Source organism: Chamaea fasciata, unplaced genomic scaffold (assembly GCF_029207755.1).
Source record: "Chamaea fasciata isolate MVZ Bird 193981 ecotype frontalis unplaced genomic scaffold, bChaFas1.0.hap1 SCAF_3, whole genome shotgun sequence".
NCBI classification, from domain to species: Eukaryota; Metazoa; Chordata; class Aves; order Passeriformes; family Sylviidae; genus Chamaea; species Chamaea fasciata.
The window spans coordinates 26,664,920-26,680,720 of NW_027094088.1; the positions used below are offsets into that span (position 1 = coordinate 26,664,920).

Consider the following 15,801-nt stretch of genomic DNA (forward strand, 5'->3'; position numbering starts at 1 on the left):
TTAAGCCCAGACCCCCAGCTCCACTACGACCACCAGGCCAGGTTCTTACCCCAGTGAGATGACACATTTAATGTGAAAAGCGTCCAAATAAATACAAAAACATCAACAGAAAGGAAGGAGAGACATGGACACAGCAGAGATGTCCACCGTCTCTGGTCACCAGGGCAATCTAACCACATTATACCCCGGTCTTTCTCAGCTGTTTCTCTGCTGTGCTGAGCTCTCCAGTCACCATTCCTTCAGCAGGTGCTGAAGACACTCTGTGCTTCTCCACAAGTGTTCAAAAGCTTTGTGGAAGAGGGTCAGGAAAACACCCCTCATGAGCACTGTGCCTGCTATTTAATCTTATTCATACAGAAAGATCAAACCAAGATTCCAGCTGCTGTTTGCCTTCAGTGTTGCAACTCAGTACAAAGGCATCACTTGGGTTTTCTTTGCTACTGCTTCAGCTGTAGGAATTTCCATTGTATCTGGAATTAGCATGCAGGAAGCAGGGGAAAAGAGCTTTCTTCAGTTGCAGACCTCTTACAGGATTTTGTTGACATACTCACTTTATGTGTGAAAGCATACAGTCCCTTCCTTTGCAAACCCCTCTCTCACAGAGCCAATATGTGTATTTAAAATAATGTACCCCTTTAATACAGCTTTTATTGTTCAAACAAGTATTATTTTAAGCACAGTGAATTCAGGAAGAATTCTGAAGGTGAAGCAATGGGAACTGAGGAAAGAGAGAAGGCAGATGGGAAGATGGTGGTGACAATGGGACAAAGACTCCCCCCCAGCAGGCCCTTATCTCCAAAACAAAGTGAGATCCTGAACACCAGCTCTATTTATGTCCCTTCCTTCTAGCTGCACTTTTTAAGGACACCAGAAAAGTTAGGGAACAAGCATAGGTGACAAAGGCAAGGAGAAAAAACTTCAACAACTGTAGTGCAATTAAGCAACAGAAAGGAAAAAATGCTCTTATTCTGGCATAACAATCCTGTGGAAAAGCAAAGGATGGAGAAAATAAAAAAGAAATCCAAATAATTCTTGCCAGCTACCTCCAATTCACTTCAAGACAGCAAGGAGACACAGACCTGCAATCACTAGAAAAGGATATTTGAGTGGTACCACATATCAGATAAAAGACCCAAAAAACTTTTGGGGTAGAAAAGTCTGCTTTTCCCATTATTCCAAACTGGCCAATGGTAGTGGGGGCATGACGTGCAGAGAGTTAAGCTCTGCAGTTCAAGTATAAGAATTATCCCATTCTGGAATAATCACAAGCACAATCCAAGTCCTCCAGAGTAGAGGTGTTTGAAATCCAAGTGCCCAGACACTTTTCAAGCCAACAGATGCAAGAAATCCCCGTACAGAAATGACCATCTTGACAGAGGAGGTACAACTGACACTGAAGAAGGCTTCAAGCCATTGGCACCTTGTTATCTAGAAGTCACTCACACCTTTTTTATGTAGGCTCCCATGGGCAGCTCCACGAAGCTCTGTCTCTTTCTCTCCTTCTTCTCTCTTCCTTCTGTAGTTCCAGCTCACTCCTTCCTCTCTCTAGCCTAACCCTTTCTGTCCCTCTCACAACCTCCTGTCCCTTCCTCCTCACAGCATGCCCAGCAGACTCCAACTGAACTCTCTACCAGCTAACTCACTCTTTTATCACACCCATAGCTGTGAGGGCAAGGCTGTCCCCACTCTTTGGTAATTAGCGAGCAATATATTGGGGGCAAGATGGCCTTCAGCACTACCTCTATCTCTCTTCCCACACCATCTCAGAAAGCAGATCCAAAAACCAGTGACTACAGTGCTTGGCCACTCTGGCAGCATGTTACCTAGTGAGCTAAGTCTGGAGGCTCTGCACTCTGGTTAGACAAAGCCAGCACACTTTCTGAAGAGGGTTCACACTCCAGGATGTTTGGTGCTCTGGTGACAAATCTGCCGTCAGGTTCTCCAGCAGCAGCTCACCAAAGGCAGCTCAGGGAGTGCCTGAGAGTGACAGCAGAGAAGTGACCACAGCAACCAGGCAGTGATGAAAAGATGCTCACCAAAGCAGCCAAGTGGAAACTAAACTGAAGTTTGAAACTAAAAATGTCTTGAGTGAAAATTTAATGGTGATGGGGTGGGGGGGGAAAAATCAGATGTCCATGAAAACTGTAGACTACTAATTCAGGACACCACACAAAAACTGTGGCTGCCCTGTCTATGCCCCCTCCCTTCTCATCCTGATGAAATCACCTCACTGAGATCACCAACTTCATCTCCAAAACCTCGTCTGAGGCAGACAAATGGCACCATTTTCCATTCACGCAAGCAGAAGAGCAGAGGAAACAAACAGATGTGAACATTTTTTTTCGATTTAAAGTGAGTTTATTCGTTGCTGGTTGTTATGTTTTGCGGGGTTTTTTTTCTATTTTGCTTACACTGAAGTCTTTAAAATAAAAATGTCACAAAGACAGACTGACAGCAACAGGAACCAAGTCATTATGTGCAGCATTTTAGACCAGCATTTTTATGATTTAACTACCTGTCTTGGAATTAAAATGCTATCTACAGGAGTAGCACAGCAGAGCCAAAAATTGTATCCAGGATAGTGAATCCTTTAAGATTTCCTCTACCCTGCTTCTAACTTCTTTTTTCCCTGAGAATCTGAGGAAACTCAAACATTTCTCCTGGTCAGGCAGTAGCAGAGGCTTGAGTCAGAGTTTGGCCAGCAGCTTTTGCTGACAGATCACAGGGCTGCCTGCTCACACCCACGCACAGCAGCATCACTTCTTCTGGGATAACGAGTAAAAAGTCATCCGTGTCATCAAGGTGAGCAGGTGTGACAAGGCACATGTGAGAGCTAAGATATCAACAAAAATCCAATCAGCCAAACTTGCCTCGGAAACTAACTACAATGACTCGCTGGATCAGACAAAGAGGGAGAAATACAATACAGAAAAAATCAGTTAGTTCAGCAACTGATCCCCTTAATTACAAACTATCACCCACTTGACACCACCCCGGGATTTGGGCTCCAGCCTTGTTGTCACCTACATTTGTTCACCCATGGACAACAGCAATGCTCACAGAGCATCTGGGACCCTAAAAAAATGCATCTGGAAGTACATACACGAATACTACATTTATCCCCCTCTTTCTTGCAATGGAGGTGCCAAGACAAGACCCCTTCTACAGAACCCTGAACTTACAGCTATTGCTTTCTGGCAAATCGGCAATCCTGTTCAGGGAAGGCTTCTGCCTGATGGGGATAGCAGCTCTCACTTGCTCTTCCAAGCCTTCATTTTCAACAGCAACAATGTCATGGGTATTATCGAGAGATCAATGAAAGAAAGAAATATTCTCATTCCTCAAACTTACACACCATCAACAGCATCCATTTCTTTTCTCTTTTTGGTCTCCTTTTTTCTTTTTTTCTTTTTTTATATCCAGCAATGGCTAGAAACATTTCCTTCTCATTTCCCTGTATACCTCACCAAGCACATCCCAGATCCTAGTACTTTTTGGCATTTTTCCCTGTTTCCTTCTTCTGTAAAGTTTTGATTTAGGGCTAGGAAGCAAAAAGCTCATAAGCATGGTTTCCTTCCCCCAACATCCTCACTTACTGCTTCCTCTAGACTTGCTTTCAGACAATCTAATGTTTTTCTTAAATTAAACTCTGTCTATTAAGCATCAGTTCTGCTGGAGCTTTATGGAACACTGCTCTATGCAAGGAAAAAGTCTGCGATGCTGTGATGTGAGGCTGGTTCCCCATTTTCCTCTACTGCTCTTTTAAGTGTCTCTACAAAATGCTCTGCTGACCCAACTGAAGTTGAGTGATAAGCAGCTGATCTACTGTCTTTTACCCAACGTCTCCTATCTAAAACCATCTCCTTAAGCAAGCCATATGCTGTAAACATACTTTGAAATGTCTCCATAATAATCCAAGAAGCAGAACTGTTTGTCAAATAGCACACGCACTACTGCTGGCCACTTGGAATAACCATCAGCTACAAGTAGGTACATATGCTCATTGTGATCTGCAAAAATCAGCGTGGCATCTTTGCCAAGGCTTAGCAAATGCCAGAGTGGTTTCTGGTTTCAGTAACTAACATTCACTTTGGCTAATTTCTCCTTCTACATGGAGTTCCAAGCCTGATTACCAACCACAAATATGTGGCAAATTGCTTCTTTCAATTTGTTGCAGTGATATTCATGCCTCTCACCCAGCATCCCAACATGAAAGATTTATGGTATTAATCATGCACATCATAGTAAACAGTCATTCTCTACTGTCAATTGAATTTTTCTGCTGAAATAAGGATGAAAGTGCTGAGCTGCTTATCGTTTGACCAGCCAGAACACAAACTATTATTGTGCTATTTTAACCAAAGCTGGGGCTTAGTTTCTATGGGTAACGTCTTCAGATGCAGCTACACGGTACAGGAGCTTGACTATCCTATTTTGAAAAAACAATTTAGAAACTTAATCACAGCTAAATGCAGGGCTTGTCTATGCAAGGAGCTATTCAGAAATAGCTTTTCAAAATTAAAAATTAATTCCAGACCTGTTGTTCAGCAAACTGCATTAAGCCAGTTTACACTCCTGCATCTATGCTTGCTTGAAAGACACCACAGATCTAGAAGAATCCTGGCATTTGTCTTGCTAGAGTTCTCAGCTATGGGACTGCAGCAGTTAAGGTGCTGCAGCCACCAAACTTCAAACTGCACCCCACAATAAGACAGCTAGTTGGATTTACAGGATTCCCATGCAGTGGCACAGGCAGCAGTTGAGTCGACTCTACTTGTTTGCACTGCAAGCCAAAAGGAAGCATGAACCTGGTGTAGGTGCCTCACAGTTTATTTTTCAAGGAGTCAAGCGCAGTATGTCACTGCTGGGTGACCCCAGGCACAGGGGGCTCAGCACACACCACAGGGCTCACTCAGGACGTTGCACGAGTGGCTGGAGCACAGGCCAGGCTGAGCTCCACACTGTTATTGCTGCACTGCAATCAGTAACCAAAATTGCAAATTTAAAGCTAGCTCAAAAGTGCACCCACAAGCCACAGTCCTACTTCTGCGTAGGCGTAGTGTGTGTGTGTACCGTAAGTCAAACTGTCAAACAAATACCACTGACACCAGGTCCTTTTGGTCTTCATTAGCATTTGGGAAACAAACACTAGAAATTTCTCTCTGTCTTCATACTTGTAAGAAAACTCAGAATACAGTTTAGCACATACTTAAAATGACAAAATGCATTGGAATATTCATATATCCTTTTTACTTCTTCAAAAGCTGTGCTCTGCTCTGGCACCCAGCCATATTTGAGTCATAGCACTCGATATCACAATCTCTCCTTTGTCCTAGGTACTGTCCCTAATCATGGACATGCTTTTCTTCCCATCCCAAATCTTTGCTCCTTCATGGCAAACACAGCCTTTCGGTCTTTCCACTGGGCATCATCAATAGTCATTTAACCTCCTCCATTCATGGCAGAAGTTTTCCATAGCAAGAAATACTCCTTCTTTGATCAAGTGCAAAATAATTTAAATTGTTGCAGTGAGTCAACAGTTTCCAAAACTGATCCTTCTGCAGATCCAAGCACAGCAAAGCCATGTGTGTAGCCACAACTGAAAGATTTCTACCTCTCCCAGTGCTGTACAGTAAGGCTCAACTTCTAGACCTCCAAAGGGTGTCCTAAAATAAATCCTAACATGTGTTAAAGATGAGCTAAATTAGTAGTGAATGACAAAACATGGTTTTGTTTTCTTACTAAAAAAGCTTGATTCAGCAATAACTGGATCAGAGCCTATTTTCAATGGCTTATGCCGCCTTATTGAGGATGTATTTACCTTGGATCTATCAGCCACAGGGATTGCACTTAATACCAGCAGCACTTTACCAGAGAGAAAAGGATGGTTAAAACTTTGCTGATGTTTGATTCTCATTCTGCCGTGGGCAAATCATTTAATCTCCATCTCATTTCCCCACAAGCAGAGTGGAATGACCAGGCAATAGAAGCATCATAAAGGTGGAAGTTCATGGATATTAAAAGGATGGGAGACACGTAAGCCCACAAGAAACCTTACATGTACACTGTGAGAGGGATTTTCAGGGTCTATCAACCACAGATGCCCCTACCAGTTAAATATTCTTAACACTCCAGCTGTATTCACTTGACTGGCAGGGGAATTCAGTCTCCCATCCCCAGCTGGCTCTTGCTGCTCAGGTTACTTTTATGAGCCCCAACTTCTCACTTTTCTGCTATTCTGATGAATGCTCTAAGTCAGAATAATCTATTTATTAAACTTAAGAAAAGACACTCATTCTTCACTCTAAATTTGTGAATGCCTTTTTCTGCCATGCAAGGCACGCAACAAGCACCAGAAGGTGAAACAGTATTTGTAAGCAAAACCCATTTTGACATGTTTCTCAAACATCTGTCTGAATCACATCTTTGTTTTTCCTTTTTATTTCATCACAAAGGCACACAAGAGATTCACAAGATTCCCATCCACATTTATTTTAAAACAATTTACGCTAATTAGTGAAGGACCATTTCCTTCCGAAACAGAAGCAGCAGTAGCAAGCAGTTACTCTTGTATTAAATGTCTACCTGCAGACATCCTAAAGCTTTTCTCACAGCTTGACTTTAGCTTTCAATGTTTTGTCAGTTCTTCTTTAGGCAACATTTGCTAATTTGTCTTCAGAAAGTGCCTTTCTTACTGCACCTTTGTCAATTGCTATCCTCACCCTGTCATTTCCATTTACACAAGCCCAGCAAAAGTACCTAGATGCCATTTGTCCTACACTACAGCTCACAGTGGAGAGAAACCACAAGCCAGCAGATCACAGCCAGGAGGATTTTTAGCTATATTGGTGTTGTCTCCCCTTTTCAAGCTAAAGCAAAGGGTAACAGTCATGAGTGATTTGCAGCACGAGTGAAAAAGGAGCCACAAGAAAGCAAGAGGCTGGCCAGAGCAATAAAAGCTGCTTGAGGTCCTTGCTTGCCGCCTCAATGCACCCTCTCCCTGGAGGTCTGCAGCCCAGCACAGAGCCATGACCTGCTCACAGAGCACTGCTGGTGATCTCACATCGCCAGGCCACTCCAGCACCACGGCTGTCCCCAATGGGCTGTCCTGCCCTATTCACAACCACTGAAATATGTAACTGTGGCTACACATATGCTCCTTGCTGGCACAATACTGAGAACACCAAGTGCTTTACAGAAGGAGCATCTTTCTCAGAGGAGTTCAAGCATTACTAGAGCCATAAAGCTCTGTGTTCATTTTGGGAATACAGTCACAAGCACACACTGGGGTAACAACATTGCTTAGTCTAGAAGAACAAGTGGAAAATTTAAAGCAATAATAATTTATATTCAGCTGCCTCTCTAGTTCCCTGGTGAACTTTAGGTGTCTCCTTTTGCCAGCCACGGGCTAGAGTATTTGGGCATTAAAACTAAAGCTACAGTCGTCAGAAGCTGACCTTGGATAGAGCGTGGCAAATACAGTGGTGCAAAAAACTTCCTGCAGGCAGCCACAATGCTCAGAATACACTATTGCCCTAGGCTAGGGTCCCTAAGCCATGTTTTCCAAGGGCAAAAGCATCAGCATCAATCCTACACCTCTGGTGTGGGCCACTCAGCTCTGCTGCATCACAGAACCGAGGCTATAGATACATATAGATACATCAGGACCTGAACTGAGAATTTTAAAGCCCAACAGTCAGACATCACCTAGCTGTCTTTTCTTCCTCTCCCAGAGCAAGGCCAGGCATGAGTATCCCTCTTCCCTCATATCCATTCAAATTGCTTAAATCCGACCTTTCTGAGAACCAAAACCAACAAAAAAAATGCCTAAACAAACAAAACAAAAATCCCCAAACCACAACTGCATAGATACGTTAAGAAAAAAAAAAAGAAAAAAAAAGGAAAAAAAAAGAATAAGAAAAGAAAAATTGATAGAAAACCTAATAAAGGATTTAAGAGGCCTGCACTCACTTTTTTGTATAATCTTTGTTTGGAAGTGGACAAGGAGTGGAAGAATAGCACGTTCAAAATTCAGGAGAGAGTGGGAGAGGAAGAAGAGAGAGGAAAACAAATAGAAAAGAGGAAATAGCAAAAAAAAAAATTTAAAAAACGCGGAGGGGGTGGCTGGTTATGTCGTGCTTGGATACAATTTGACAGAGCTCCACATCCTAAAACAAACCCGGGACAGATGCAAAGCCACACGCAGGCAGCCAGCGCCAAAACCTGGACGCGGCAGCTCCATCCCGTGCGCTCGCACCCACACAGCATCCCGGAAGACACCGGGAAGACGGACAGCGGGATCCCGCCCGAAGTCCGCCAAGGGAGGAACGAGCCGCCTCCGGGTGTCCCCGTGCAGACCCCACCCGGGGCCCGCCCCACGCGTGTCCGCCCGGGAGCGCGTCCCGAGCGCGTTCCCGGCCCGTCTCTCCCGGGAAAGGGGCGCTCGCCGGGCACTCCCGGCGGGGCCGCGCAACTCCTCCCTCTGCCGGGCGGGGGCGGAGGCGCGGCCCCGCCGCCCAGCTGCGCTCCGCAGCCACAGCTGGAGAGGAGCCCGCCCGCAGCACGGGGAAGGACGGGCAGACTTCTCCTCGCGTGGGAGGGAAAGCAGGAGCCGCCTGCCGCGGCGCTTTCTGCCTGGGCAGAAGTCACCGAGAAGAAACGGGAGTCTAAACCTTCGTTCCGAGAAACACCTGACCACCTGACACTGGGCACAAAGGCTCCCTGCCTCCCATCGTGCTGTCCCAGTTAACACGGTGGTAACAGCCCTTCTCCTGCTTGAATTTCGTTGAGACAAGATCAGCTGTCCTTTTCCTGCTCCACTTCTCGAGCTCTTTCCTAGCTCTTTAATGCAGCACTTTTGAGTCTCAGCTCCATGGACAGTCACACATTTATTTTCTTCTTTTAAACAGTAGGCAAGTGCTTAGGTATAAGAAACAAACTTGCATTGTTTTTTCAATCACCTTCCTCAAATGAGGGCAGATGAAAGCTCTTTTTTTCTTTTCAAATTCATGTACTTTGGATCCTACCAAAGTAGAAATGTCACCAGTTAAACATAGGCACAGAGACATACAACACACAAATTCTCCTTTTCCACTTCTCAACACATCACTCTCTCTGGTGGATCCTGAAGGCCCCCCCAGATCAGCATTCTGCTGTGTGGGGTCAATGCCATAGCTCTCCCCTGTCCTCCCCAAGCCCAGGGGACACCGGCACATTTTACCCTTTTGATTTTAAACCTGTACCACATCAGAGGAGGTTGATCAGAGAAAGTGTCTGGGACACAGGCACTTGGTGTGTTCACCTTAACTGCTTGAGAGCAGAAATAGTCTCAAAGTCTTCTTAACAGTTTTAGCATACCTAAGATCTGGGCTACCAGGTATAGTCTAAAGGAACATTGATCGTATCACCAGATGTGGGTACCCACAGCCTTTTCAAGAAGAAACCAACATTATCCATTGTCTCTTGTATAGAGGGCTCATCTTCCCCACAGCAAAACACAGCCCCTTCTGACAACACAACATAGCAACTCCTCTGCACAAAAAATACCAACATCTCACTTGATGAGAACTTCACCAATGAAACTGTCTCTCCAGAGCTATACATGCACACCAGTTGCCTGTGGACATACCTTATGCCACCTAAAGAAGCCTTTTGCAGCTAGGGTTTCGGACATTTCCATGAACAGAGTAAGAAACCCTCCACCCCAAGCTGTCTTTCACTACTAGAAAAGCATCTCTCTATTGCTTTTATCAGCACACTGGAACTGGGCAGAAAGCAATTTTCCCCCACCCCCCACCTCTGCCCTCCTGATTACAAGCCATAGCCATGCAGGCATGGTCCTTAGCTTAATGCTAATAGACTGTGCTTAATGAGTGAGTATGGAGGGAGGGACTGGAAGCCTGAAACCACACTATTCAAGCAGGCAGAATAGCAGTAACTCATCAAAACACTGGCAAAACAGTAGGGCTTCTGGTTGATGGGAAGTGTCACAAGATCCCTGAGTTACCACCATGGAAATAATTTTTATCTTTATTTTAAAATAAGAATAGCAGCCTCAGCAGCACAGCATCCCTTACTGCCACTACTGAATTACTGTCTTGAACCTCCAGGGCCATCTTCTGCTGCATCTTCCACTTATTGGGAGTCACTTACCTACCTCCCCCTCTTTCAAATTCATCTGAAATAATATATATATATATTTCAGAAACTCCAGTCTGAACCTGACACGGTGATAATTTTAAAAGCTGTGCTGTTCATGTCAAATTATTCAACATCTGTCTTCATGTTCCCACAAAAATTAGCATAGGATGGTGGTTTCTGATGACACCTATAGTGAAATATTTTGACTTCATCCAGCAAGTTGCAAACAACCTGTCAAGAGGATAATGTCAGTTTTCTAGTACAGCATATTAAAGTCAATTGAGGGCATATCTGGGATGTGAAGCTACTGACCTGACCTAAAACCAGAGGCTCTAGTGTCACAGAAGAGTGAATCTGACACATTACAACTGAAGAAAAGCAAGGCATTCTGAAGGACTGAGCTGGACAGATTTAATGCCTTGACCATAAAGAGCTGATCAAGAACTATGCAAGTCTTGGACCAACCCAGTCCATTGGTGAAACTATCCCTATGGCACTCCAGTTAGAATACTCATTCCTCAAAAGACTCTGTATACAGCCTAGGCCAACACAGATTGAAGAGCTGGACAAAGAGAAATGACTGAGCACAGAGGATGTGTGCACATCCATGTATATTTATATACACACACACACATATATTTAGTTTGGAGGGCCACAGTGCTCAAGCATTGCATTTTCCCAACACAATTAGTCAAGAAATGGCTCACAGGAGCCGGCTCCATCATTCCTGTAGCCAGCAATCTCTTCAGCCATTTCTGAAGACACAAGGTGCACTGAGATGACAGCAAGGTAGCTGAAGAGCTCCATGTCTTGGCCCCGTTACTGCTGCCAAAGCAGCTCTAGGCAGAGTCATGTGAGAGGGATGGATTCAGATCAGCAGGCTCCAGGTGACATTAGAGTGCCTGTGCCCCAGAAACTGTCAGCAGAAGACATGGACACATACAGGTGTCAAGAGGGTGTGAGGCAGCCAACATTAAAAAGAACTCTAGGAAAAGTGTTTTTACTTTAAAAAAAACCCCAAAAAAACAGATAAAAGGAGCAGGAAACAAATCATGTCATGTATATGAAATGAAAAAGTGTGGATGTTTATGGCCTGAACACTGGATATGTTTTACTATGACACTCCTCCATCACAGACACAAGAAAACAGTCTTCCACTAGTCTTGGTTGTTTGTTGTTTTTGGGGTTTTTTGTTTGGGTTTGGGTTTTTTGTTTGTTTGGGGTTGTTTTGTTTTGTTTTGTTTTTTGCTGTCTGTAGTGGCATCTCAGGGATGATTCAATGTGCTGGTGTCTCTTAAAACAAAGAGCCTTAACAGGTCAGTTATTCCCCACCTCCGAGGCCAGGAAACTCCAAGTGCTTCACCCCCTCCAGTTTCAAGTGCAGCCCATCCAGTCCCTCTGATCATGGTGCCAGGCAGCTTTCCTTGCTGCCTAGCCTAAACATTTCCTTTTATTCCATTTCCACCACCTTGCTGTATGTAGCCCCTCACCACACACTGTGATGCCCATTCCCACAATGTCTTTTCTGCAGTTGAGTTAGGAGAGGCAGGGGACAAAACATCCCACTTTCTTATTCTGCCTTTAAGACTGCTGCCGATCAGTGGGACCGTGCTAATTGCAAACAGCCCAGAAATGTTAATTATACACTGCACATGGAGTGAGCACAGCAGCAGCACTGTGTACACCAAACCGGAGCTACCCAAGTCCTGGAATCTAGAAGGCAGTGAGAGGCAAGAGGCAAACTTCTCCCTTTGAATGCCACAACCATGCCCCAATTCTCCCATCTCAGTCTAACTTACAGTCTTTAAGTGTGGATAACTCCAAGCCCTGAAGGGCAAGTCTCCTGTCTCCTTACCTCTTTCTTCCTTCCTCCTCCTCAATTCTGACATTTTCTAGAGATCTATTACAGCTGGCTTCTCATCTTGACCAGCAGCATTAACACACCAGGACTGAAAAGCTCATGCAGTCTGGGAAATAGGCTACCACAAAAGACTGATAAAAGTTGCCTCTTGGCAGCCTGCTGAATTGCCTTCCCCATCAGGCCAGCCTTGTCTCACTGCAACAAACAAGGCTGAAAGAATGGGATCAGCTAATGAGGAGAGGGTTTCAGACACACTTCAGTCATTACAACAAACGCCAATTTATATAACAAGCCTCTTCAGGTAGCAGGCAAAAAGCACCTTGACTCCTAATTAAATTGCACCTCGATTGCAAATGCTTCTTTCCCAGAACCCCTCTTACACACATTTTATTTATACCATTCATCTCAATAAACCTCTCCAACAACTGTGCTCTCCCAGACAGAGGTCTTTTGTGCGCACCCATGTGGGTGTATTATTTAAAGGGTACATCACAAGGATACTTTATCTTGTTTAATCTGATTTAATCTCAGGAGATTTGCTAAAGTAAAATGTATTTATAGACCCATATAGATGCCTCCCCCAGTCTCCACTGCCAATATGCAAAGGCAGGGAAAGAGATCTGAACCGTGACACTTGAGTACCAATAATTTTTACATTAGGTGCCACAAGAGATTGACATTCACAACACAGAATGCTGAAGTACAGCTTAAAGCTATGGCAAGAGACCAATATAGAGAAAAAACCCAAGTGGAGGAGGGACTAATTTCTAATCCTGCTTTTTATTTATCCTTGCACATATAACAATATTAATCCAGCTCTGCTTGAGCCACCAGTAACAGCAATCTCACATCCAAAGAAAGAGTGCTGGCTGCAGAAGGCATGAAATCAGCCCAGGTTGGAGGACTGAAGGCAGAATTGGAAAGGACAATGTGAAAACTATTAGTCACCATCCAAGTTTGCAGCGTGCTGATTCCACGAGACACTGCTCTGGGCTGCACTCAGCGACAATTGCGTATTAAGGCTCCTGTTGTTCGATAGTTTGAAGAGGCAGGGGTGGGAAGAGGAAGGAAGACACTAGATTTCCCCTTTGTGTAGTTAAATAAGTGAACAGATAGGAGTAGTGGACCATTTTGGCTTAAAAGAATGCCTTCATCTTAGTGTATGTCTGCATCTGTGCTTTCTTTTGTACACAGCTTCTTCAATCTCTCTCTGAGACAAAAAGACAAAAACATCAGTAAGTTATTCCGAAGATCTAATAGCAGCAACTCTGTCAAATGCAAGTTCACTGAAGTGTATGAAAAAATACAACAGGCAACCCTCTAAAGCACATTCAAGCAACCCTGCTTTTAAGCTCTCTCCCTCTTGCTACAATCCTAAGCAGTGAGTCCATTCTACAGAAACTGACAGCTATTCAGCAGCAAACACACTGAAGTGAAATAATAAAAGTTCAGCTAGAAGCAGATTACCTGTTTTAAAGGATTAAATGATATGCCCTGACCAGGTTTCTGTAACACAAACTCATTCTACTCCTCATCTTTCCAGTCTTTCAAGGGTCATACAATTTTCGTCTGGATATGCAGACTGGGAGAAAACACATATACTGAGAGGAAGAAAGAAAAAATAAAGGAAGATAAATACCCTCTATTTAAAACGGTTATTTTGCAAAACAGACCCAAACTCAAATTAACATCCCAGTCCTCAAGGAGAAAGGAGGAATTGTTTCCATTAAAGAAATACATCATTAAAAAGTGACCTACAAAGACTTACCCATAGTCAGTGAGACTGAACTGATCTTTGCCAGAGCTCACACAAGAGACTGGCTGCGTGCTGTTAAAAAAGAGGGAGCGGGGGGGCTGGATTCTCTCACTGGGGTCTCTCTTCAGAGCTCAGAGAGCCTGGCTTGTTAGAGGCAGTGGCATGCCTTCCAGAAGGACTTAACAGCAACGCACAACTGAGTTGTAAGCCAAGATAAAGCCGGCTTGTTATGAGAGACAAGTCTTGTGGGTTGCTTTTATTTATTTTTTCCCAGTGTATTGGAAATGCAGATCTTGTAAAGCAAGAATTCAGACAGGGCTGGGAGAGGGAAAGGGGGGCTGCACGTCTGGCTAAAGTAAATCCCGGGTGTTCTTTCAGCCCCGGGGCTTGTGCTCGGCGGCACGGGGTGTCATCCCCCGCCTCTCCCCTCGCACTGAGGGGCTGCGGAAGCCAAACCTCTCACGAGGAGACCACCCGAGCTCGCCATTTGCCACCCTGCCTGCAAACAAGGAGAGAAAATAAGCTCCGTAAATGCAAAAAAAAATAACAAATAATAGTAAAAAAAAAGGGGGGGGGGAATCAAGCAGCTCGGCATGATCTCTGCCACAGACCACCACCCACTCATCTCCATCACCTCAAGAAGAAAATCAGCAACAAAGTTCCACAGGGTGCAAAACCGGGCTCGCCTCGGCCCCCGGAGGAGCCCGGCGGGGCTGGCCGCGGGGAGCAGCGGGGAGCCGGCCCCGCCGAGCCGGGTGGAGCCGTGCCGGCGGCGGGAGCGCGCAGCCCCCGGCACCCAGCGAACGAGAGCGGGCAGCCCGGCCGCCCGTCTCCCTGCCTCCCCGTGCCGCTGGTCCTGAGAGCAAGGAAATCCGCAAGCGCATCGCCGAGAAGGGATCCTCCGTCCTCCCCCTGCCCCAAAGAAAATGCAACTCGGAGGTGCTCCCGGAGCCGCCCCCGCCGGCAGCAGCGTGGCGTCCCCACGCGAGGCGGGTGGGGAGAGGGGAGGCAGGGCCGGGGCTCCAGTCGCTCCCCCGGCGGCAGTCCCGCCGGCGGTCCCTGCGTGCCATCTCGGCGGACTCGTACATGGGAGGCGGCCAGAGGTTACGGCGAGGAATTATGAAGTAGCTACAGGCGCTAGAAGCCCTATTGCTGCGTCAGTCTCTCCGCTCAGGCTGAGACGAGGTTCAGCGGCATCATTTACTTTCTCCTGCAGGTGCTTTTTAACTTTGATCCCACCGCCGCCGTCTGCGCCCTCGCCCCCCACCCTTCACCCCTCCTTCGCAAACAGCGACAGCCTCTCTTACCGTACACTCCTTGTCCCCTGCTGTACACCGGCACCAGAGACAGGAATAAAAAACAGATCATGTCCATCTTCAAGGCAGAGCCTTCATCGCCGGCGAAGAAAAACAGCCAAAACAGCTCAGGCAGCATCCGGCGGGGGAGCAAGGAGCAGCCGAAAGCCTCCCGAAACGCCGCCCCATGCGCCCCGCTCCGCGCCGGGCACCGGCGCCCCTCGGGCGGAGGAAGGGACCCCCCACACAAGGGCCGCCTGGGGGTAAAATTTAAAATTTAGGGAGAAAAAAAAAAAAAAAGGCAAGAAAGAAGGAAAAAAAGGAGGGAGAGAGCGAGAGAAGGAGGCAGGGAGGGCAGAAACGCAGAGTGCCGCTTCCCGCTTCCCCTCGCCAGGTTGCTCGAGGATCTCCAGGCGAACAGGCAGCCGCGCCCGCACTCGGGGTACGGGGAAAGGCCAGCCCGGGGGCACCGGGCCGGCACCGGGCTAGGGCAGGAGCAGGGCCCGGGCCAGCCCGGCGCTATCCCCCGATCTCTGCGGGAAACGGGCTCCTTTGTTCAGCGGGAGCTGCCAAGCGCTGCCCCAAGTCCCGCGCTGCCCGAAGTGCTGCCAACTGGGGCCAACTTGAGTGAGTCCTCACCCTCCCTCCTCCTGACGAGGCTCTGGCCGCAGCCCCTGGAGCGGACGGGGAGAAAGGAGAAGGAGGTGGAGAAAAAGGGGGGAAGCGAGGGTGGGGGGTAGGAGCCAGCT

The 15,801-nt window shown here is 46.4% G+C and overlaps 1 protein-coding gene across 1 annotated transcript in view; it reads right to left on the reverse strand.

Annotated features, from left to right (window-relative positions):
• MDGA1 (MAM domain containing glycosylphosphatidylinositol anchor 1) overlaps nt 1–15,247 on the reverse strand; it is a 139,715-nt gene extending 124,468 nt beyond the window's left edge. The window contains exon 1 of the mRNA XM_066180403.1: nt 15,065–15,247. Coding sequence (XP_066036500.1) covers nt 15,065–15,191 — 127 coding nt within the window. The 5' untranslated portion in view covers nt 15,192–15,247. The remainder of the gene's footprint in view (nt 1–15,064) is intronic.
• Nucleotides 15,248–15,801: the final 554 nt, after the last annotated feature.